Source organism: Gymnoscopelus microlampas, assembly GCF_963454915.1.
Source record: "Gymnoscopelus microlampas genome assembly, chromosome: 4".
NCBI classification, from domain to species: Eukaryota; Metazoa; Chordata; class Actinopteri; order Myctophiformes; family Myctophidae; genus Gymnoscopelus; species Gymnoscopelus microlampas.
In genome coordinates, this window is record NC_139941.1 from 49642757 (window position 1) to 49669063 (window position 26307).

The 26307-nt window shown below is 39.5% G+C and overlaps 1 protein-coding gene and 1 long non-coding RNA gene across 2 annotated transcripts; both read left to right on the forward strand.

Annotated features, from left to right (window-relative positions):
• Positions 1-5110: 5110 nt before the first annotated feature.
• LOC311044123 (H-2 class II histocompatibility antigen, E-S beta chain-like) lies at positions 5111-10283 on the forward strand (the record flags this gene model as incomplete). Its single annotated transcript, XM_084055543.1, has 5 exons — positions 5111-5287; positions 6384-6641; positions 8147-8419; positions 9750-9966; positions 10202-10283. The coding sequence occupies exons 1-5, from the start codon at positions 5221-5223 to the stop codon at positions 10281-10283; spliced, it is 897 nt and encodes a 298-aa protein (XP_083911669.1). The 5' UTR covers positions 5111-5220.
• A 1004-nt stretch (positions 10284-11287) lies between these two features.
• LOC311042953 lies at positions 11288-14177 on the forward strand. The gene is made up of 3 exons (XR_014600562.1): positions 11288-11402; positions 11974-12030; positions 13006-14177. It is a non-coding gene; the product is annotated as an uncharacterized lncRNA (long non-coding RNA).
• Positions 14178-26307: the final 12130 nt, after the last annotated feature.

The window sequence follows — 26307 nt, forward strand, 5'->3', positions numbered from 1 at the left end:
GCTCATCATCCTCATCCTCGTCTTCATCATCGTCAGAGTCCTCCTCCTCCTCGGAATCCTCCTCCTGCTCTGTCCCCGCCCCCTCGTTAGGGCTCGTTATAGGAGGCCAGGCTGCCGTCCCATTGGCTCTTTGGCCTTCTGCTGTTGCTCCTCCCCTCCCCCCTCGTCAAACTCGCCGCTGCTGCTATTGGCCGCCGCCATCAGGCCACGCCCCCTTCCTTTTCCCACGGCCGGTTACTGTCTGAGACACGAGAGACAAGACATGCAGGGGTTAATAGATTTAATTTATAATAAAATATAGGTTAGATTTTAATAACATCATTGGTTTTCAAATATAATGAAAATAGCAGATATACAAGTTTGCGTCGTGACGTGTTGTGAGCTTGTGCATCAGCTATTTGTGTAGAGATGTATAAATACATCTCTACCGTGATGTGTATATGTTTGTGTGTGTGTGTTTGTGTGTGTGTGTGTGTGTGTGTGTGTGTGTGTGTGCGTGCGTGCGTGCGTGCGTGCGTGCGTGCGTGTGTGTGTGTGTGTTGTGAGTTCAGATGGAAGCACGCACATCCCAAAAAAACGTATCAGGTGCTGAACCAAAACACACACATTATAGAAAAAGAAGAGGAGGTCCACACACTGGTAGCTCCCAGTAGAACATGTATTAATAAGTTAGCACAACGAAGGCTCTTCATCAGGTCTGATACATTACATGGAAGGATCTTGTCGTTTGCTGAGAGCGCAACTTCTTCAACCCTTTTCTTGTCAGGGGAGGTCCCTTAGCCTTTGACCTTCCAGGGACTCACTACAAGGCAGTAGTCTCGTAACCCTGATGGGGGGGCGGGGGGGCTAACGGGTGCTACACCTTGCCCAGGGGTGACCCCGAAACTATGTAAGGCAGGGGCGGCGTTCAGCTCCCTGAGGCTTATACGAGCCGTAAATAAAGCAATAGCCAGCACTCCAAAGTCCTTCTGGTACTTTTAATCACTCAACTGCAGTGGTGGAAAAAGTACTCAACGGTTTTACTTAAGTAAAAGTATCAATACTGCAAAGTACTCCGTAAAAGTAAAAGTACGTAATTCAAAATTTACTTGCATATAAGTACAAAAGTATTGGTATCAAAAAGTACTTAAAGTACCAAAAGTAGAAAGTACTCATTATGCAGAAATGTTTTGAAATGTATAAACATCTTTTGAAAATAGCAGGTCTACAAGCTCACAATGCGTCACATCGCGACGCATTGTGAGCTTGTAGAGCTGCTATTTGGCCAAAAAGTAAAAGAGCTGAAGTGGTTAATGTATGTTTTGTAATAATAATCTAAATCTACAAAGTAACTAGTAACTAAAGTTTTCAAATAATTGTAGTGGAGTAAAAGTATAATATTTACCTCTAAGATATAGTGGACAGAATCTGTAGAAGTAATATACTTTTTTTTTTGTGCACAAATCAGCCTCCTGGTGGCGCTCTAAAAGGCAGATGTGAAAAATGCAGGGCAAAGGTTTTTCCTTGGCCTCTAGGGAGTGTGCATACAAAGTTTCACACAGATCGGTGCAGTTATAGGTAAAAACGCGAAACGGCCTGTTATAGCGCCACCATGAGGATGATTTGAAAATGTTGAAGTGGCATTTCTTCCTCAGCCTAGTGGGAATGTGCGCGCAAAATTTCACGGAAAAATGCTGCGTTGATAATTTGAGGCATTTTGTTCAAAACGAACCAATCCTGCAAACTTTGGAAGCCAATCTTAGCCAATCAGGATGGAATATGGAAAATTGGACAGATCTGTGTTAATCACATGACTATAGAGATACCGTGTACCGATTTACGTGAGGTTTGGACAAAATCTGTAGGAGTGATATCCAAAAAATTTTTTTGCACAAATTGGCCTCCTGTTGGTGCTATGACAGGCCAATCTGAAAAATTCGGGGCAGATGTTCCGCTTTGGCATCCAGGGAGTGTGTGTGCACAGTTTCGCAGCGGCCGGGCCTGCGGTGCCGGAGAATAGCTGTTCACAGACAGACACACGGACGGACGGACAGACGGACAGGGTGCAAAACATACTCTCTCGTCATGCCTTTCGGCCTGGCGGAGACAATAATGGAGTGAAACAAAATGAACCTTCAGGCTGAGTGTCAGGCTATGTGTTTGTGCTATTGTGAGGGGGGTGATTATAGCAATTAATCTGTCCATGGCAATCATAGCCAACTGTTTCAGGTGATAGGTACATGATTGGTCAGAAGTAGGCTAATCAGAGCCGCAGGAAGGGTGGTGCGAACGGTGCGGCCGCACCGGGCCCCGCGCTACGGGGGGCCTCGCAAAAAAACGGGAACATTTTTTTTTTAACATGACACCCAACATGACACCCAACTTAATGTTTTGAGGGCAAAAATAACCGCAAATAACCACCCAAAACTCGGATATATCCGAAAGCGCGCGCGCGCGTACTCCACGCACGCACGCGCGCTGCGCGCGCGTGCGTGCTCGCCAACTCCGCACCGGGCCCCGCATTTCTCCCAGACGGCTCTGAGGCTAATTAGATGTTGCTGTGCTTACACACAAACACGCACGCACGCACGCACGCAAAATGAAGTGGTGCAACACAACTCTAATTAAAACAAATCCTAGATCAACAAGTCCTTGATTAGTCCTAAACTAAGCTTTATTTAACCTTGGTTGGTGCTCATTTCACTGTGAAATGGAATAGATAGATTCAAAGTGTCCTCATTGTCATGATATGTTTGCATTGTCAAAGCGAGTCAAATAAAACAATGCATAAATAAATGTACAGTCAGTCTGTCAGGTTGTTCACATCAACATGTCTCTCTCTCTAGTAACTGCTGATGTTTAATAAAAGAATAATCCTGATTGGCTGTTGAGTGAATCAGGAAGTGAAATTAAAGTTTGGGGAGTTTCCATTGAGAAGCTTCAACCAACCACACACACACACACACACACACACACACACACACACACACACACACACACACACACACACACACACACACACACACACACACACACACACACACACACACACACACACACACACACACACACACACACACACACAGTTTTAGCTTTTGTCAGTAGGAGGGGCAAGATTTTGTTGGAGGGGGGTGGGAGGGAGACAAAAGCTATGGAACTCTGACTGCTATTATTTTTAAACTATGGAATTGGAAATAATAGATCATATTCACATGGCGGCCATTTTTGCATTTTGCATTGAAGAAACAGGGTGGCATTTCATTAACTTAATAGCAAATTGGCCGCCGTGTGAATATGGTCTTCAGAGACCACACCCCCTTCACCCTGCATAATAATACATATGTGCAGAGTAGACCAGTGGAGTGCTCCAGCATTTTATTTAGGTTTTCTCTTCTGAAGTGACCAGATATTTTACTTACTGATTCAAGTTGTCCCGCTTTCTTTCTTTCTTTCTTTCTTTCTTTCTTTCTTTCTTTCTTTCTTCTGTTTCTCTTCAACAGAATCAGAATCATCTTTATTGTCACATCACAGGTTAAAGGTGTAAAGAAGTGGGTGAAATTATTTTTAGTGCAGCTCCATCGTTTTAGTTATTTTCAGAAAGAGAAAGAAAAGAAGACGGGGGAGGGGCAAGGAGAGAATAAAAGATGAATTAAACAAAGATATGTACATACGGTATGTACATGAGGAGACATAAGGTGCATCAGCAGCAGCTATACATGATATGTGCAAAAATACAGACTGTCCTCTTTCCAGAAACAGATGATGTAACATCATATCTTTAATCTGATTGGCTGATTCTTCTGAACTAAAGAACGAGTCCTCCTTCATTCTCTTTCAGACTCCAGAACTTCTCTTCCAGTAAGTATTGTTTACTCTGATCTGTTTATTCTGATCTGTTTATTCTCATCTGTTTATTCTCATCTGTTTATTCTCATCTGTTTATTCTCATCTATTAAATTCAGTTCAGTTTTGATCAGTGATGATAAAGATTACAGCCACCCTCCTCATCCTCTCCTCTGTACTTCATGTCAAAGCGATCCCAGGAAGTAAGTACATTATATTTATGTTATTATATAATATATACATTTATATCTACTGTTATTATATAAAACCAAATTATGCACAATACAAACAAATGACACGCACGCACGCACGCACGCACGCACGCACGCACGCACGCACGCACGCACGCACGCACGCACGCACGCACACACACACACACACACACACACACACACACACACACACACACACACACACACACAAGCGATGTTAGCCTCTGTCAGTAGGGGGGGCAAGATTTTGTCAGGGTGGGGGGGGGGGGACAAAATGTAACTCTGACTGGTATTATTTTACACTATGGAATTGTAAATAATAAACCATATTCACATGGTGGCCATTTTTTCATTTTGCATTGAATAAACGGGGTGGCAATTCATTAACTTAATAGCAAAATGGCCGCCGTCTGAATATGGTCTTCAGAGACCACACCCCCTTGTCACCCTGCATAATAATACATATGTGCAGAGTAGACCAGTGGAGTGCTCCAGCATTTTATTTGGGTTTTCTCTTCTGAAGTGACCAGATATTTTACTTTCTGATTCAAGTTGTCGCCCTTTCTTTCTTTCTTTCTTTCTTTCTTTCTTTCTTTCTTTCTTGTGTTCCTCTTCAACATAATCAGAATCATCTATATTGTCTCATCACAGGTTAAAGGTGTAAATATGTGGGTGAAATCATTTTTTGTGCAGCTCCATTTTAGTTATTTTCAGAAAGAAAAGAAGACGGGGATGGGGGGGGGTAAGGAGAGAATAAAAGATGAATTAAACACAGATATGTGCATACTGTATGTGCATGAGGTTAGACACAAGGTACAGTATGTACATGAGGTTAGACATAAGATGCATAAGGTACAGCATGTAAATGAGGAGACATAAGGTGCATGAGCAGCAAATATAAACTGTTCATGATATGTGCAATAATCAAGACTGTCGTCTTCTTGGAAACAGATGATGTAACATCATATCTTTAATCTGATTGGCTGATTCTTCTGAACTACAGAACAGATCCTCCTTCATTCTCTTTCAGACTCCAGAACTTCTCTTTCAGTAAACATCTGTTTATTCTGATCTGTTTATTCTGATCTGTTTATTCTGATCTGTTTATTCTCATCTGTTTATTCTGATCTGTTTATTCTCATCTGTTTATTCTCATCTATTAAATTCAGTTCAGTTTTGATCAGTGATGATGAAGATTACAGCCACCCTCCTCATCCTCTCCTCTGTACTTCATGTCAAAGCGATCCCAGGAAGTAAGTACATTATATTTATGTTATTATATAATATATACATTTATATCTACTGTTATTATATAAAACCGAATATGAACGATGCCAATACAAACAAACACAAACACACACACACACACACACACACACACACACACACACACACACACACACACACACACACACACACACACACACACACACACACACACACACACACACACACACACACACACACACACACACACACACACACACACACACACACACACACTCCTTTTACTACCTGTATATACAGTATTGGATCTTGAATGTTGGTCCAAATACATAAACATTAAAACAGATGTTAGGAACTGTTGTTGTGACATCATGAAATAAATCATTCTGTATGAATTACTCTCATAATAAAATACAAAAAAAAAAAAAACATTTGAATCTGTTTCAGTGAATAAAACGTTTGACAGGAAGTTACTTTTAATATCCAACCTTTCACTTCATATAAGAACCAAACATGCAGTGGTGTAAAGTAACTAATTACATTTACTCAAGTACTGTACTCAAGTACAATTTTGAGGTGCTTATACTTAATCTTTACTGGAGTATTTCCAATTTCCAGTACTTTTACTTCTACTACACTACATCTCACGGGCAAATATTGTACTTTTACTCCACTACAATTATTTGATAACTTTAGTTACTAGTTACTTTGCAGATATAAATTATAACATTATAAAAAATACATTAACCACTTTAGCCATATTTTATACCTAGGCTGTTCAAAAATAGCCGATCTACAAGCTCACAATGCGTCGCATCGCGGCGCGTTGTGAGCTTGTAGATCTGCTATTTTCAAACATTTGAGTAGCCTGCTTTTACTTTTGGTACTTTAAATACATTTTTATAGCAATACTTTTGTACTTTTACTAAAGTCAATTTTGAATTCCGGACTTTTACTTCTAGAGTACTTCTAAATTGCAGTACTGATACTTTTACTTAAGTAAAATATTTGAGTACTTTTTCCACCACTGCAAACATGATTGTTTAACATGATGATTATGTGTTATTGTCACTGTGAAGAAGTTTGTTGTTGAATTTAATGTCATCTTTGTTTTATTTCCAGTGTTCCATGAGGAGATTCAAGTCTTTGGCTGTTCAGACACAGTTAAAGACCCATATAAAGAGTACATGTTTGCACTGGATGGTGAAGTGTTGGTGTACGCAGACTTCAACAAAGGGAAGGTGGTGGAGCCTCAGCCTCCGTTTGTAGATCATATGTCCTACCCTGCAGACACTTATGGTGTAGCTTTGAATTATCATGCGATCTGCAAAGCCAACCTGGACACCATTCTCACTGCCTTGAAGAAACCACCAGTGAAAGGTACATGAATACTATGAACACAATAGTTATGAACTAAAACGGTTGAATATATTTAACATTAATGAGAATGTTTAAACATGTATATTAAGCATTTATGGTGAAATATTTTCTAAATAATAAGTATTTCTAGTAAACATGAATATGTGCTCAAGGTGCTTCATTTTTATTTTTTGTATCTATGCATTAGTATGTACTTGTATTGTACTTTTAGTATTGTACTTTTACTCCACACAATTATTTGAAAACTTTAGTTACTAGTTACTTTGTAGATTTTGATTATTATTACAAAACATACAGTAACCACTTCAGCCCTATAGGCCATTTGAAAATAGCCGATCTACAAGCTCACAATGCGTCACTAATCACGATTTGATGCATTGTGAGCTTGTAGATCTGCTATTTTCAAATGATTTGTATACATTTCAAGACTTGAAATGGGAAATTTTGTATAATGAGTATTTTTACTTTTTGTACTACATTTTGATGCAAATACTTTTGTACTTTTACTCAAGTACATTTTGAATTCCGGACGTTTAATTGTAACAGAGTATTTCTCTATATTTCAATTTTTGATACTTTTAAGTAAAACATTTGAGTACTTTTTCCACCACTGAAGGATGGTAGAGTGTGTTACTTTATGGTTGTTTAATTTATTGATCAATACAAAAAAAGCTCATGAGCTTGTAGATCTGCTGTCGGATGGGGGTGGGCGTGGCCTATCACCTTGGGGGGTTGGTTCGAATCTGTGGGTGTGGGGGGGGGGGGGGGGGGTAAAATAATAATCCTATTTCAACTGGATGGGACCCCCCAAAATAATCCTATTTGAACTGGAGACCCCCCACAATTGTAATATTGATTGACCTGGTATCCTATAGTTTCTTTGAGGCTCTTCATTGTTCTCTCTACTCTCTATATTATTTACCTTGTTTGCTGACTAGAGTCACTGATGGGAAAAGTACTCAAATGCTTTACTTAGGTAAAAGTATCAATGCTGCACTCTAGAAGTACTCTGTTACAAGTAAAAGTCCGGAATTCAATGTACTTGAGTAAAAGTACAAAAGTATTGGCATCAAAATTTACTTAAAGTACCAAAAGTAAAAACTACTAAAATGTTTGAAAATAGCAGATCTACTTATATATATTATACTAATAGTAGATCTGCTATTTTCAAATAGCCTAGGTATAAAATATGGGGTTATCCTGGAAATACATGATGGGGTCTGACAGACAGACAGACAGACAGACAGACAGACAGACAGACAGACAGACAGACAGACATCTGGACACATAGAGAAACAAAACTTAACTGGTAGCTCAATCTCATTATATTTAATATATTCAATATACATTCAAAACATTTTAATGCCAGATTTCACATCCTGAACCTATTTTAGACTTTATGTAGTGACATATTGGGCCGATAGGGGGCAGTTAGCCTAGTGTTGATATTATACAGATAATAATAAAACTGAACATTAATGACATTTTTAATTGTCTGTTTCCAGATGGATATGTGTTCTATCAGGCTCATCGCTGTGTGTTTAACTCCAGTGAGCTGAAGGACATACAGTACATAGTGTCATTGAATTTCGATGGTGATGAGATCCTCAGGTGGGACAGTAGAGTAGATCAGTGGGTTGGATACACTGAGTTTGGTGTGAAGAACGCAGAGCACTGGAATAAAGATCCTACACTACTGCGTGTGAGGAGAGCAGAACGAGAGGCATTCTGCAAACCCAACATTGAGATCAGATACTCCTCTTTTCTGAACAAGAGAGGTGAGCTGATCTCAGAGCAGCACTCAACACTCATCACCTCATAAACTATAACATGAAATCACATGATTCTATTCAGAGATGATTAATGGTGTTAATATTGATCTGATAATGATTATAAAATATTACTTAATCTGCTGACAAACATTTCAGATCCTATTAACCCATTAAGATCTGAAGAAGCATCTGTGTCACATTTTGATTTGAGCTAAAAAGCATTATTTTACACTTTGGCTATTAAAAAATAGCAGATCTACAAGCTTGTAGATCTGCTCTTTTTTTTTAATCAAGAAAATGTGTGTAAATTCATATATTTATATTATTTTAAAGCTAACATTTTTAACTCAAATCTTGGCTTCTGGGGGTCCCTGGAACAAAGTATTTTGAAATGGGCGTCAGCATTTTGGGTGGTCCTTTACATGAAAAAGTTTGAGAACTACTGATAAAGAAACAATAATTTTTTCAGAAAACTGGATTTAGAAGACATTTGTAAAATCGGCCTTGTGTCTTAATGGTTTAAACACTTAAAGGGATAGTTCACCCCAAAATTGACTTATTTTCTATCAATTACACCCCATGAAGCCTTGAATTCATGGAGATTTTTTAGTTTTTGTCGCATTCCTGAGCCAATAATTTGATTGATTAATTAGGAAAGACGCTAATGTCTCTGGTAGGAGACTCAAAGGAGACTCTTTGAGTGTCCTATCGGCAGTGCCGGATTTATAGGAGTTGAGGCCCATGGGCTAAAGTAATTTTCGAGGCCCCCATTCGCGGGACACATGCGCGAAAAAATGATCGCGGTTTTGGGCGGATTGGGTTCGTTTTTTTTTCAGTTTTTGGTTTCTTTATTTCGGTTATAGGGTTAGAAAAAAACAATTTGATCATAAAACCAAAAAATAAAAAATAAAAACTTTTATTTTTTTTTAAATCGGAGCCCCCCCCCCCCACCAGTTGGAGGCCCGTGGGCTGCAGCCCACCCTAACCCAACGGTAAGTCCAGCCCTGCCTATCGGAGAGACCGCCGGTCATCAAATTATTGGCTTAGGAATGCGACAAAAACAAAAAAAAAGTGAGGAGCGTTGTCCAGGGTGTTTTAGAGAAGATTCTGACAGCTTCCCTGTGTTAGCTGATCTGAGTGAGCGGGAGGGGTTGTAAACCTCTTGAAGCTTAGATCATTTGGATCTCATTTGGATAATATACAATTATTAATGATAATGACATGTTCAAATGACTGGTATATATTAATAAGTGTAATAATAATAATAATAATAATAATAATAATAATAATAATAATAATAATAATAATAGTAATAATAATAATCTTATTTATCCAGTGGAGCCCAAAGTGAGACTGAAGTCAGAGACTCCCCCTCGTCGTGGTGAACACACTCACATGCTGAGGTGCAGCAGCTACGACTTCTATCCTAAAGTGATCCTGGTGACCTGGTGGATAGGTCAAGAACCTTTGACCTCTGGTCTCTCCTCTACCGCTGAGCTGTCTGATGGAGACTGGTACTACCAGTACCACTCCTACCTGGAGTACACACCCAGGTACACACCTAACAGACACCTATACATAGAAATACACACCTAATAGACACCTCTACTGGTACTACCAGTACCACTCCTACCTGGAGTACACACCCAGGTACACACCTAACAGACACCTATACATAGAAATACACAACTAATAGACACCTCTACTTGTACTACCAGTGTGTGTGTGTGCGTGTGCGTGCGCGTGCGTGTGCGTGTGTGTGTGTGTGTGTGTGTGTGTATATTACAGATCAGGAGTGAAGATCACATGCATGGTGGAACATCCCAGCCTGACCGCGCCTATCAAGATGGACTGGGGTCAGTTACTGTAATCTAGTGTAATCTACTGTAAAAAATAGCAGATATAAAAGATCATAGCGCGGCACCGAGTGCCGCACTATCAGCTTGTAGATCTGCTATTTTTGAAAAATCGTGAACATTTGTGCAAATCTTTGAATATATGTATTTTTAAAGCAAACATTTGTAACTGTCAAATGTCTCTCAACATATGTCTTAATTTTTCTGAAAAAATATATCAGTGGTGCTCAAACTTTTTCTTGTCAAGGACCCCCAAATTGATATGTTTTTGGCCGCTGATCCTCATCAAGATATGTTGTTCCAGAAGAAAATGTTTGAGTTAAAAATGTTGTTTAAAAAATAAAATATATAAATTATATTCAAACATTTGCACAAATGTTCAAGATTTTTCAAAAATAGCAGATCTACAAGCCCATATGAGCTTATTGATTTGATAAAAGCAGATTAAAGACCAGCTTGATTTGATAAAAGGTGATAAAAGACCAGATTGATTTGATAAAAACAGATCAAAGACCAGATTGATTTGATAAAAACAGATAAAAGACCATATTGATTTGATAAAAGCAGATCAAAGAGTCATCATGGTTTTATCAATGTGAAAACAAGACCGTTTTCTAAGACAGAACAAGCGCTGATGTTCTTTTTTACAAACTGCCTCACAGTTCTGAGTCTATGACTCTGTCCCAAGATACTTTCTGCACATTCCACAACCTGGTTTATAATCATCATAGTAAAAGGTTGATTCATGTCTTCTAAAATCTATCATATCCTTTGTTTTGGATGTATTTAGCTCTAAGAAGGACATGTCACATCAGGTGACAAACTCCTCAAGGACTGGACCAATAGGGTTGGACTCATTATTACTGAACAGACTCACAATGACTGTGTCGTCTGTTTATTGTTTATTGTGTTTGGTTGTTGTAGCTTATTGTCAGATGACTCCATGTCTGAGTCAGTGAAGAACAAGGTGTTTTAATCTACTGTAATAATATGATATGACATAATATTTGTATTGTCAGATGACTCCATGTCAGAGTCAGTGAAGAACAAGGTGGCCATGGGAGCATCAGGTCTGGTTCTGGGTCTGGTCTTGTTCCTGTCTGGATTCATCTACTTCCAGTGGAAGAAACGAGGTGATTAGCATGTTTAATTAATTATTATACTAACGGTGGAAGAAATGAGGTCAGATCAACAGAGGATCACATGACATGTGGAACCCTCACAGAAATGCAAACAAACAAACAAACAAACAAACCTGTAAAGCCACAACCTAAACTGGTTTATATTGGTTTAGAACCTTAACCGGTTTAGACCAGTTTAGACATCACATTACATTACACTCATTTAGCAGACACTTTTATCCAAAGCAAATTACAATAAGTGCATTCAACATTGGTACGGAACAAAACTACTAATCACCAGAAGTCTTAAGTACATTTAAGTGCATTATCTAGACGACCTAGAGGTCAAAGTGTGTTCTATGTTGTCATATTTAACTTTAATAATTCAGTGTTACATTTAGTCCTAAATAAGAGTCAAATGTTCACATTAGTTCTGATGACTGAACCCTAATGTTGTTGTGTTATTGTGTTATTGTGTTGTGTGTACATTTATGCATTTGATGGAGAACTACACACAATACAGTACATACTGTAGGATTCATGTGTGTCATGTGTGTTTCTGTCTCTCTTCTTCTTCTGTCAGGTCGTATTCTGGTGCCGACAACCAATGATGATCTTTAGACTCCTCCCACACACCCAGGTTCACTTTCTCTTTCTTTTTACTGAACTTTTTTTCTTTTTGTTTATGTATAAACGTGTGTAAAACTAGAAAACACACACAAAACAACATGCTTGTGTAAGAAGTGAAACAACTAGCCTGGTGAACCATGCCGGTCGCGTGCATTCACATTATCATGTGTCTTCTGCATAATATCTTATAATAATGAATCTAATAGACCCCTTAACAGACGATGTCACACTGATAAGAACCAGTATGCGTGCAACCAGTAATGCGCTCAATGAAACCCATTCTATCAGGTCTCGCTAGGACGCGCCTCACCAGCCAACACACAAGAGGGGGTTGGGGTGTGCTGAAACCAGCGCACCCCAAAACAACAGGTTGAAAATTGATTGCGTGAAACAATCACCTGTGCATCCAGTCTCAATGTTGGTAAACAAATAATTGGTCTATAATCACATTTAATAATCAAATGATTTGTTGTATCACTGATGACAATGTGATCAGATGGGGGGGGGGGGGGGGGGTCCTCTTGGTTGAACTAAACATTTCAGTGAACTGTACCCAATGATTCAGTACATTTAAAACACTGATCATTCCATCACTATCAGGATCAAAGACAGAACCTTGTGGTCCAAAGGAGAGTGTTCTACCAACTGAGCTGCCCTTCCTACTAACATACACTATTGACAAAGTATTGGTCAAATGTTGAATTGACTGAGTTGTTTCTACTTTGATGGTTACTGTAGTTGCAGGGAGGGTGCTGGGAGGTTAGGTTTTCAAGTAGTTTATTAATAACTTGTTCATGATCTATTATCCATTTATAGTTTAAAATAATTAAATAATTAACCATTAACAAACATTTAACAAGTTATTAATGACACATTAATAATCATTTGGGAATGATTATGTACTATTATAAGGGAAGGTTATTCTGTTAACATGTTCACACAGTTAATACATTCTGATTCTTATTGTTTTTTTGTCTTTTCACAGAACACCTGGGTGTGTTTTCAGAGAAGCAGAGAGTCGCTCCTCGCTAGTAGAGAAAGGAGGAAATACATGTGTGTCCATTCAGCTTTTAAATACTCATAGCAGCAGCGCAATGATGACATCATCAACCTTTTTCACTAATGTGTCCTTTAAACAATTCAAAATGCTAAATGGCTAGCAAAGGCTAACGATAATTACTGTCTTTTCCCAGTGTTTTGGTTGACGTGGTTTTGAGGTGATGTTAAGGTTAGGTTTATAGACATAGTTTATGTGAGGTTAAAGGTCAGGGTTTAGGCGCCACCTGGGCGACACACCAAAGGAAAAGTGTGGGCGGTTCATCAAACTACTTTGTATAGTTTCTGTCGTCAGAAAACACAAACATAATATTTCAGTTCTACACTATATTGAAACATTAAATAAATGATCACACACACAATCAGAGTTCTTCATAACATTAATATTAATATCCATCTGAATGGAAGTCAGTCAACCATGTTTGTGAAAGGTTTTATTATTTTATAATTGACCATAAGTCATTTATTATGTAATCATTTGTAATGTGTGATAATTAATGTGTTAAGATCATCATGACATCACTATTTCCCTGTGATGGGTGGACCTGGTCCTCTAGGGTGGTCTGAGGTGATGGGTGGACCTGGTCCTCTAGGGTGGTCTGAGGTGATTATTTATCTTTCCGTTTTTCAGCTCCACTGTTGTTAGGGGTGTGCCGATACACTAATTTCACGAAACGATACGATACGATATTTGACTCACAACTTCGATACGATTTCGATACGATACGATACGCACTTTTTTTATTATGAAAATATATGGAGGAGAAAAAAAGAAAATGCAAACAAATAATTCTGTTTTTGCATTATTCAGACATGCAAACTTGTAGCTTTTCAGCTACAATAGCCGTTTTGAATCCAAATAGTATGACACCTGACCCGAAAAAAAAAACATGTTGTCACTCTTTTCACTTCGGGGACGTTTGCATGCCTGATTATTATGATTGTAAAAAAAAAAAAAAAAAAAAAAAAAAATTTTTTTTTTTTTCAAAAACGATATTTTTTCCCCCCAAAACGATACATATCGTCGCGAAAACGTATCGCGATATATCGTGGGACGATATATCGGCACACCCCTAACTGTTGTGTATCTATCCGTTCCTTCCCCCCTGGGATCTGGGCCCCTGATCATGAATGGTTTGAAGTTCAGATGTTAGATTTTTTGCTTTAATTTGCTTGGTTTGAATGGAATGTCACAATATCAATAAAGGAATGAGAAAACATAACTGTGCCTCATGTTCTCTTATATTTCACTGCAGGTGGGTTGCCAATTTCAGCCAATCAAGAGAGAGTGCCCATTCACAATATAGAGCTATTTAACACTGTTACTGAACAAACACTCTCTAGTAATGATTACTATCACAATATAGAGCTATTTAACACTGTTACTGAATAAATACTAATGATTACTATCACAATATAGAGCTATTTAACACTGTTACTGAACAAACACAACAAACACTCTATAGATGTACAGGTTGTAAATGGAGAAACCAGAAATTCCTCCATGACGCTTGTGACAGACAAGCGTCATGTGAACCATGGCTAGCTTTTTTGCATAAAGTCCCTCAGTTTGGCTGTTGCGATGTGACACTATTGTGATCTTGTTGTGAGCTATTGTATATCTGATATTTTTGGTGTTTTTTTAGTAGTGTTTCTTTTCCGATAATTTGTAAAACGTTTTTGGACATTTTTGGGACATTTTAGCCTACAGTATAGTAACATGTCATAAATAGGGACACCAAGTTGAAAACAGCTACAGTATGACTTTGGAAAATCCAGAAAGTTCTTCTTCACCCACTGATGACTTCCTCAAACATTGCTTCAACTATTGATGGTTTGACCTCCCCACCTTTATTACACGACCACATGCACTAACGCACGCACGCACGCACGCACGCACGCACGCACACACACACACACACACACACACACACACACACACACACACACACACACACACACACACACACACACACACACACACACACACACACACACACACACACACACACACACACACACACAAAAACTATAATAACACAATGTCTTTGATTGATTTATCCATATTTTATACTTTGGCTATTCAAAAATAGCAGATCTACAAGCTCATAAAGTGCCGCGCTATGAGCTTGTAGATCCGCTATTTTCTAAATATCTTGAACATTTGTGCAAATCTTTGAATATATATATTTTTAAAGGGAACATTTTTGACTCAAGTCTTTGCCTCTGGGGATCCTTATTACAATATATTTTGAGATGGCCAAATACATATCCTACTATAATTCTAGTAACCTCTGTCTGTCTGTCTGTCTGTCTGTCTGTCTGTCTGTCTGTCTGTAGTGGTGAGTGAAGCTACCCGGTTCTCCTCACTGGCTGGAGCAATTGCTCTGATTTTGCACACAGCCATTGACCATTACCATCTGAACTTAACTGTGAAGCCCGTTTTTCAATTTCATCAAATCTCAGCTTCTTATTAGCGTTTATGTGTCCAACAATGTCGCCTCCCGGGTTGCCAGATCATGTGCGCATATCCCCCCACGGATGCGTCGACCGGGTATGGTCTAGTAGGACTAATTTTGGGAGTCTTTGCATGAAAAAGTTCCACTGATATATAGCAACAATATTTTGTTTAAGAAAACTGTTAATGGGTTAATAAACAGAAGGGGAAAAAAATATAATGTTATACAATCAGGAGCCAGACAATCTTTCATCTGTAAATGGAGAGAGAGAGAGAGAGATAGAGAGATAGAGAGAGAGAGAGAGAGAGAGAGAGAGAGAGAGAGAGAGAGAGAGAGAGAGAGAGAGACAGAGATAGAGAGATGGGGGGGGGGGGGGGTCTGGGGGAGATTTGAACTTACTTCATTAGACACTATTGTAACCATTATGACAAATGAAATTCCAGGAGTAGGACGGAGGCCCTACGTCCTCCCGGAGGGGGCTCCTAACTGGCTCAGTTGTGTCAGTAGGAAACAACAGCAGAGACAACACACAGTGTGTTTTTATTTTACCTGACAGTAGCAGCCTAACTAAATGTACACTACATGACCCCAAAACACCAACCAAATGGTTACAGGTGACTATAGTGACACAATGTCATGTCACCTTTTCTTAGGCCAACATAATTGTGCTTAACGATATTATCACGTTAATCTAAATATGCTTCAAACTCTTAAAATGTCACTTTTGTCAGACACTCAAATCACATGTTTACTTAATGTTACTGTTACAAGTAGATAATTCAAAATGAACTGGAGTAAAAGTACTTGAGTCAAAATGTAGGTAAAGTACCACATTTAAAACAAATATGGGACATTTGTCATTCTACTACTCTGCCTCCACAATGTGGAATAACCTGACATCATCCATTAAACCAGGGGTCTTCAACGTTTTCAGGCCAAGGACCCCCTAGCTGAGTGAGAGATAAAGCAGGGACCCCCTACTCTATATTGTATAAAATTGTGCTTAGACGTTTTCTTTTTACTTGGTCTGCTCTGTTTTCCCTCTACACCTACTGTATATCTCTTTAAGTTCTCCTCAGAAAAGGGATGCTAGGGTTCAAGTGCTTAATGTACCAAAAAAAATCATATCACACAAAGATTTTGCGGACCCCCATGTAGTAGCTCTAAGGACCCCCTAGGGGTCCCGGACCCACTGTTGAAGACCCCTGCATTAAACTAAGGATGTGAATCACAGGTTTCTTTCAAAAACTGTCCTGAAAAAAAAATCTATCAGGAGGAGGAGACCACAAGGAGAGATGAATGCATCCTCCGTTATTATTTACCCCTTTTGTGTCAGGGAAACAAATACCCTAAATCTTCTTTATTTAGAAATAACTGTTAATAATAATCTGCAGAAACACAACATAATTGCCTCCTAACGCCTGCAACTTTAACTTTAATTTTTTTGCCGATACCGATGTTGACCGATAGTGGCGTCCAATACCGATATGTGGCTGATATATCGGTGAATCCCTATTTCTGACTAATAAATCATTGAATGGATCAAATCAATGTGACCTGATGACGAGGACAAAGTGTGTGTTCCTCACAAGGCCAGAAACAGACCAGAAAGAAACCAATTAACAATTATTTTAGACATGGGTTATAATTTAATTAAGATTGGGACAGCCCCACTTAATCCAAGACACAGCTTGGAACACATTCATTACAAAGATAAAGATCAGGACTTTTTTTTAACACCGAGAGGGAAATAATATAGTTTATGGGTCTGAGTCTGTGGAATAATTATTAGTCTGACAGAAAAGTCACTGATATGTCTAGTGTGATTATGAGCCTCCATGTTGACCTTACCTGGGACTGCCAGCAGAGGGCATCAGAGTCATGCTCTGCTGCACCAGTAATCAGTGACATTGGTGGAAAGTAAACAATTACATGTACTCAATTACTGTACTTAAGCACCCTTTCGAGGTATTTTTACTTTACTGGAGTATTTCCAGTTTTCAATACTGTACTTTTACTCCACAAAAATCATTATTAACATAAACATACATTAACCTCTTCAGCCATATACGTAGGCTATTTGAAAATAGCCAAATATTTGAATACATTTTAACTCAAATCTTTGCTTCTGGGGGTCCCTGGAACAAAATATTTACAGATGTGTTTTTTTTTCTCATTTTGGGAGGTCCTTGGCCTGAAAAAGTTGAAGAACCACTGATATATAGCAACATAAGTAAAAGTTCCTTTGGCTTTTAAAAAATAGCAGATCTACAAGCTCATAGCGCGGCACCGAGTGCCGCGCTATGAGCTTGTAGATCTGCTATTTTTTAAAAGCCAAAGGAATCTATAAATGACACACATGATGCGTCCCGGGTCTTAATGGGTTAACCTCCTGCAGCCCAGGTGTCTGGTCATGGTGATGGTGTCCAGTATCACTGACACCATGCTGTGACCATAGCAACGACCCCATGACCCCCCTCCTATCAGCCGGTCAGCCGAATATTCTCTGTAGAACCTTTCACCATTGCATTGTTCTTAATTAACCCATTAAGACCGGGACGCATCCATGTAATTTTTACATTTCTTTGGCTAAATGGTAAAAGGTAAATAATGGTAAATGGTGCATTTATAAAGAAAGCTCTTTTATCCAAAGCTCATTACATAGATTGTTCATTACATTCACCCATTCACACACACATTCATACACCGATGGAGGAGGAAACCATGCAAGGCACCAACCTGCTCATCTGGAGCAATTAGGGGTTCAGTGTCTTGCTCAAGGACACTTTGACACTAACTCTGGGGGAGCCCGGGATCGAACTGGGAACCTCACGGTTCCCATCCGGCCACTCTACCCCCTGAGCCACTGCTGTTACTCAAAAATAACAGATCTACAAGCTCATAGTGGGAGCTTGTAGATCTGCTATTTTAGAAGAATTGTGAAAATGTGTGCAAATCTTTTAAAGCAAACATTTTTTCCTCAAATCTTTGCTTCTGGGGGGTCCCTGGAACAACGTATTTTGAGATGGGGGTCCGCGGCCAAATACATATAATTTTGGGGGTCCTTGACATGAAAAAAGAAACACTGATATAGCAACATAAGTAAAAAAAAATTGAGTACTTTTTCCACCACTGGAAAGCAGTTGGTTTATCAGTCTGGTGGTGTGGATCTGTTTCTCTACAGTCCAAACAAACAGCTCCAGGCTGAACGTCCCAGTAGTCTGACCATCACAAACAACAGACAACTGGCACCACATCTGTCACAAGGACAAACACACTGACAAGCTCAAATTAAATAAGTCAATTCACCACAGGGACACAACCCACCCAAGCGTTCATTTGCAAATTTCAACTGATTGCTCATTTGTGGGTGAATTTGTACTTTGACCTTGATCTAAACACATGTTCATGAATTCTGGTGATCTCAAAAGTATCACCAAATGAAAGGGCATCCCCCAATTTAGTTGGAAGTAATACGTTCAATGTTTTTTCTACAGTGTTTGGTTCCAAATGTAAATTGGACTAGCGGCCATTTTGACAGAGACAAACGTCCTACTACTAGGACAGAGGTGGAGGTGGAGAACTGCTACTCAGGGTCTTACCTGTATAGATGAATCAAGCAGGTCAGATATCCTCTGTGGGCGGGTCCTACGGCTGGCCACACCCCTTCCACCATCGTACTATTCACACTCCCTGGGTTGTCAAAAACACAATCTGCACAAAGAGCAGAATAGTAAATTATTCCGTTCTCTTTCTTTGTTCTTATGAGACCTCATTGACTTATTTTCTTCTTCATAATATCTTACAACTTAACTAAGGATATAGTAGCCTACTTCAAATATAATGGAATAATGTATAGTCATGGTCAATATCATGGTCAATATCTTGGTCAGTATCACAACACAAATTAACACATGAATTATTTACAAATGAATAATTTCACTTTTAATTATACTATAAATTATTCTCAACCTTTTAATACATCATTTTAATATATTCCCCTTTTAACCATTCATTTGTATCTCTAATGTATTTAATATATGTAAATTATAACCATCTCTAATGTATTTGATATATGTAAAGTATAACCATCCAGGTACTTGTAGCTAAAACAAACCATTAGTGTCTGAAGACACTCAAACCAAATGGTTTTCATGTCACAAAATAAGCAGAATGACCCTTTAATGTCTCACTATGCTGCTGCCTCACTAACCAAGTCTAGCTAACTAGTTTAGAGCTTAGCATCTTGGTTAGCATTAAACCTCTTCATAAACATCACTAAGACGACAGTGTTGACACTAAAGTACGTTTAAAACATTAACACAACATTAACACAACCACTGGTTGTTTTTTATCAAGTATTTGGACTCAAACAAGCAATAAAGTATGTTATGTAAACATAATTATCTTTGGTCTATGGACTCTAATGTCTCATTAGCTCTGATGTATTATGGAAACGTACAATAAATGATGATTATTCTGTGTTTTCATACCAGAAGTTCTTCTTCACAGCAACCAAACCAAAGTGTATTGTGCCCTCCAGTGGGAACAACATCTAACTACACCTCTAAATCACACATCTCTACACTTTGCAACACAGTCTATGGATGTCTCTATCATCTGTGAGATCCTCTGTGAGAGGAAATACTGCCTGTTGTGTCCTCTTTACATCATAATGCTACTTTTCTTGGCGTTATACGTTATGTTAAAATGAATACCATACTGGGAACAAATCCTCAGAAGCTGTTGTAAGCCAGCACTATAAGGGGAAAAGATAACCAAGTCATTCACATAACATGAATAACAATATTCCCAACCAGACAGACAGTTTTATACAATACAATAATGTATAATGTCATCATTCTAGCGCCAATTTTTATAAAGATTGAGAAACGGGGAAGAAATATTAAAAAATATATATATATTGTGCACCTCTAATTTGTATGAATTTACTCATGATATATATAATATAATCATGATCAGACAGTGACAAAAAACAAACATTTAAATACACTTCAGCTCACTTTAAGCTCACTTTATATATAAAAATCTCAGGATCTCAGGATTTATCTAGTCCAATCAGATTGGGGAGTTTAATGAGACTATACGACGATTTGTTTTTATATAGAAAATAGGTCTTTAATTATGACCTTTATTGGAGGCTACAATTCCAAGTGTTTGAGAAACTTTCAGTGCTGATTTAGCCCATTTAGACGGGCAAGAATCTGTGTCATTTTATTTGGCTATTCAAAAATAGCAGATCTACAAGCTCATAGCCACCAAGTGCCGCGCTATGAGCTTGTAGATCTGCTATTTAAAAAGAAATGGTATATATTTTTTAAAGCGAACATTTGTAACTCAAATCTTTGCATTGTTGGGAACGCATCTGTGTCACTTAAAATGTCTTTGGCTCGTTTGAAGAAAAAAACTGAAAATGTGTGCAAATATTTGAATATATATACACATTTTTAACTCAAATTCTTGCTTCGGGGGGTCCCTGGAACAAAATATTTTGAGATGAGGGGGTCCGCGGACAAATACATATAATTTTGGGAGGTCCTTGACATGAAAAAGGGTTGAGAACGACTGATGTATAGCAACATACGTAAAAAATAAAAAATAATAAAAACTGTTAGGATTTAGAAGACATTTGTAGAATCCCCAGAAGCAAAGTTTGAGTTACAAATGTTTGCTTTAAAAAATACATATTCAAAGATTTCACAAATTTTCACGATTAAAAAAAAAGTAGCAGATCTACAAGCTCATAGCACGGCACTCGGTGCCGCGCTATGAGCTTGCAGATCTGCTATTTTTTTATGAATAGCCTAGGCCGTTACCGTGTGATGTACTGGAACAGCTCCTTGATCTCCGTGGAAACGGGCAGGTTGTCGTAGTCAGCGGGATGGTACGCCCCCTCCGCCCCGCCCAGGGGCGTCAATTGGGTATGGCAGGCTATTGCAGCTGCCATACCCTGTCTCCAGGGGAGAAAAAAAAAAGAAGTACTTTTTTGATAATAAATCGGGAAAATCAGGCAAAAATAAGAATTAAATAACATAACCCTAACCTAACCCGAATCCTAACCCTAAAACCGAAATAAAGTAACCAAAAACTGGAAAAAAACGAACCCAACCCGCCCAGAACCGCACAAAAATTTCGCGCGCGCTTCGCGCGCGACCTCATGCACGCGCGCTGCGCGCGCGTGCCTGAGGGCAAGAATCTGTGTCATTTTATTTGGCTATTCAAAAATAGCAGATCTACAAGCTCATAGCCACCAAGTGCCGCGCTATGAGCTTGTAGATCTGCTATTTAAAAAGAAATGGTATATATTTTTTAAAGCGAACATTTGTAACTCAAATCTTTGCATTGTTGGGAACGCATCTGTGTCACTTAAAATGTCTTTGGCTCGTTTGAAGAAAAAAACTGAAAATTTGTGCAAATATTTGAATATATATACACATTTTTAACTCAAATTCTTGCTTCGGGGGGTCCCTGGAACAAAATATTTTGAGATGAGGGGGTCCGCGGACAAATACATATAATTTTGGGAGGTCCTTGACATGAAAAAGGGTTGAGAACGACTGATGTATAGCAACATACGTAAAAAATAAAAATAAAAAAAACTGTTAGGATTTAGAAGACATTTGTAGAATCCCCAGAAGCAAAGTTTGAGTTACAAATGTTTGCTTTAAAAAATACATATTCAAAGATTTGCACAAATTTTCACGATTAAAAAAAAAGTAGCAGATCTACAAGCTCATAGCGCGGCACTCGGTGCCGCGCTATGAGCTTGTAGCTTGTAGAATCCTAACCCTAAAACCGAAATAAAGTAACCAAAAACTGGAAAAAAACGAACCCAACCCGCCCAGAACCGCACAAAAATTTCGCGCGCGGGGGTGACCTCGTGCATGCTGCCATACCCTAGCTTTTGCTGAACTGACGCCACTGGCCCCGCCCCCCTCGCTCATCATCCTCATCCTCGTCTTCATCATCGTCAGAGTCCTCCTCCTCCTCCTCTGGCCCCGCCCCCTCGTTAGGGCTCGTTAGGAGGCCGGGCTGCCGTCCCATTGGCTCTTTGGCCTTCTGCTGTTGCTCCTCCCCTCCCCCCTCCTCCTCGTCAAACTCGTCGCTGCTGCTATTGGCCGCCGCCATCAGGCCACGCCCCCTTCCTTTTCCCCCGGCCGGTTACTGTCTGAGACACGAGAGACAAGACATGCAGGGGTTAATAGATTTAATGTATAATAAAATATAGGTTAGAATTTAATAACATCATTGGTTTTCAAATATAATGAAAATAGCAGATATACAAGTTTGCGTCGTGACGTGTTGTGAGCTTGTGCATCAGCTATGTATGTTTAAAAATAAATACATCTCTATCGTGATGTGTATATGTGTGTGTGTGTGTGTGTGTGTGTGTGTGTGTGTGTGTGTGTGTGTGTGTGTGTGTGTGTGTGTGTGTGTGTGTGTGTGTGTGTGTGTGTGTGTGTGTGTGTGTGTGTGTGTGTGTGTGTGTGTTTGTGTGTGTGTGTGTGTGTGTGTGTGTGTGTGTGTGTGTGTGTAATGTGGGTGTGACCCTGGACGATCAACTGTCGTTCTCGGCTAACATCGCATCAGTGACACGGTCCTGCAGATTCCTCCTCTACAACATCAGGAGGATTCGCCCCTTCCTCACGGAGAAAATAGCCCAGGTGCTCATCCAGGCTCTTGTCATCTCCCGCCTGGACTACTGCAACTCCCTCCTGGCTGGTGCTCCGGCATCAGCCATCAGACCTCTGGAGCTTGTTCAGAAAGCTGCGGCTCGTCTGGTGTTCAACCGCCCCAAGTTCTCCCACACAACTATCCTTCTCCGTTCTTTGCACTGGCTCCCCGTAGCAGCTCGCATTCAGTTTAAAACCCTGGTGCTAGCCTATAGAGCAGTGAAAGGAACAGCTCCTTCTTACCTCCGGGTTTTGGTCAATGCCCACACCCCTGCCCGACCACTCCGGTCTGCCACCTCGGGGCGACTGACTCCCTCGCCACTCAACGGTCCTTCTGGTCGATCGACACGGTCACAACTTTTTTCTGTTCTGGCCCCACAGTGGTGGAATGAACTTCCCACTGATGTCAGGACAGCAGAGTCACTGCCCATCTTTCGCCGCAGGCTGAAAACCCACCTCTTCAGGAAACACTACCCTTCCTCTTTGCCTGGCCTACTTGTTGTTAACTAGTTGTACGAACTCTTGTTTTATTTTTGTATTGTTTTATTGGATCTTGTTTAGTCGATACACTTATTTGTTTTAGCTCGTGCTCATTTGATTTTGCCATTTTTGTCTCATCTGTTTAAGAAAGTAGGTAGCTGATATATTGCACTTTTACCTTAGCGCTAGGTATGCTCTTGGTTGCTTGTTTTTGCAGGAAATGTACTTAAAACTTCTGGTGATTAGTAGTTTTCGTTCCCTACCTATGTTGAATACACTTATTGTAAGTCGCTTTGGATAAAAGCGTCTGCTAAATGACTGTAATGTAATGTAATGTAATGTAATGTGTGTGTGTGTGTGTGTGTGTGTGTGTGTGTGTGTGTGTGTGTGTGTGTGTGTGTGTGTGTGTGTGTGTGTGTGTGTTGTGAGTTCAGAAGGAAGCACGCACATCCAAAAAAAACGTATCAGGTGCTGAAACAAAACACACACATTATAGAAAAAGAAGAGGAGGTCCGCACACTGGTAGCTCCCAGTAGAACATGTATTAATAAGTTAGCACAACGAAGGGTCTTCATCAGGTCTGATACATTACATGGAATGATCTTGTCGTTTGCTGAGAGCGCAACTTCTTCAACCCTTTTCTTGTCAGGGGAGGTCCCTTAGCCTTTGACCTTCCAGGGCCTCACTACAAGGCAGTAGTCTAGTAACCCTGACGGGTGCTACACCTTGCCCAAGGGTGACCCCGAAACTATGTAAGGCAGGGGCGTTCAGCTCCCTGAGGCTTATACGAGCCGTAAATAAAGCATTAGCCAGCACTCCAAAGTCCTTATGGTACTTTTAATCACTCAACTGCAGTGGTGGAAAAAGTACTCAACGGTTTTACTTAAGTAAAAGTATCAATACTGCAAAGTACTCCGTTAAAAGTAAAAGTCCGTAATTAAAAATGTACTTGCGTATAAGTACAAAAGTATTGGTATCAAAAAGTACTTAAAGTACCAAAAGTAGATAGTACTCATTATGCAGAAATGTTTTGAAATGTATAAACATCTTTTGAAAATAGCAGATCTACAAGCTCACAATGCGTCACATCACGACGCATTGTGAGCTTAGACCTGCTATTTGGCCATAAAGTAAAAGAGCTGAAGTGGTTAATGTATGGTTTGTAATAATAATCTAAATCTACAAAATAACTAGTAACTAAAGTTTTCAAATAATTGTAGTGGAGTAAAAGTATAATATTTACCTCTAAGATATAGCGGACAGAATCTGTAGAAGTAATATAAAAAAAAAGTTTTGCACTTCTACAAGGCAGATGTGAAAAATGCTGGGCAAAGGTTTTTCCTTGGCCTCTAGGGAGTGTGCATGCAAAGTTTCACACAGATCGGTGCAGTTATAGGTAAAAAACGCGAAACGGCCTGTTATAGCGCCACCATGAGGATGATTTGAAAATGTTGAAGTGGCATTTCTTCCTCAGCCTAGTGGGAATGTGCGTGCAAAATGTCACGGAAAAATTCTGCGTTGATAATTTGAGCCATTTTGTTCAAAACTAACCAATCCTGGAAACTTTGGAAGCCAATCTTAGCCAATCAGGATGGAATATGGAAAATTGGACAGATCTGTGTTAATCACATGACTATAGAGATACCGTGTACCGATTTACTTGAGGTTTGGACAAAATCTGTAGGAGTGATATCCAATAATGTGTTTTGCACAAATTGGCCTCCAGTTGGCGCTATGACAGGCCAATCTGAAAAATTTGGGGCAGATGTTCGGCTTTGGCATCCAGGGAGTGTGTGTGCACAGTTTCGCAGTCCGGGCCTGCGGTGCCGGAGAATAGCTGTTCACAGACAGACACACGGACGGACGGACGGATGGACAGACAGGGTGCAAAACATACTCTCTCGTCATGCCTTTCGGCCTGGTGGAGACAATAATGGAGTGAAACAAAATGAACCTTCAGGCTGAGTGTCAGGCTATGCGTTTGTGCTATTGTGGGGGGGGGGGGGGGGATTAAAGCATTTCACTTTAATCTGTCCATGGCTATCATAGCCAATTGTTTCAGGTGAGAGGTACATGATTGGTCAGAAGTAGACTAATTAGATGTTGCTGTGCTTACGCACACACGCACACGCACACACACACACGCACACGCACACGCACGCACGCTCGCAAAATGAAGTGGTGCAACAAAACTCTAATTAAAACAAATCCTAGATCAACAAGTCCTTGATTAGTCCTAAACTAAGCTTTATTTAACCCTTGTTGGTGCTCATTTCACTGTGAAATGGAATAGATAGATTCAAAGTGTCCTCATTGTCATGATATGTTTACATTGTCAAAGCGAGTCAAATAAAACAATGCATAAATAAATAAATAAATGTACAGTCAGTCTGTCAGGTTGTTCACATCAACATGTCTCTCTCTCTAGTAACTGCTGATGTTTAATAAAAGAATAATCCTGATTGGCTGTTGAGTGAATCAGGAAGTGAAATTAAAGTTTGGGGAGTTTCCATTGAGAAGCTTCAACCAACCACACACACACACACACACACACACACACACACACACACACACACACACACACACACACACACACAC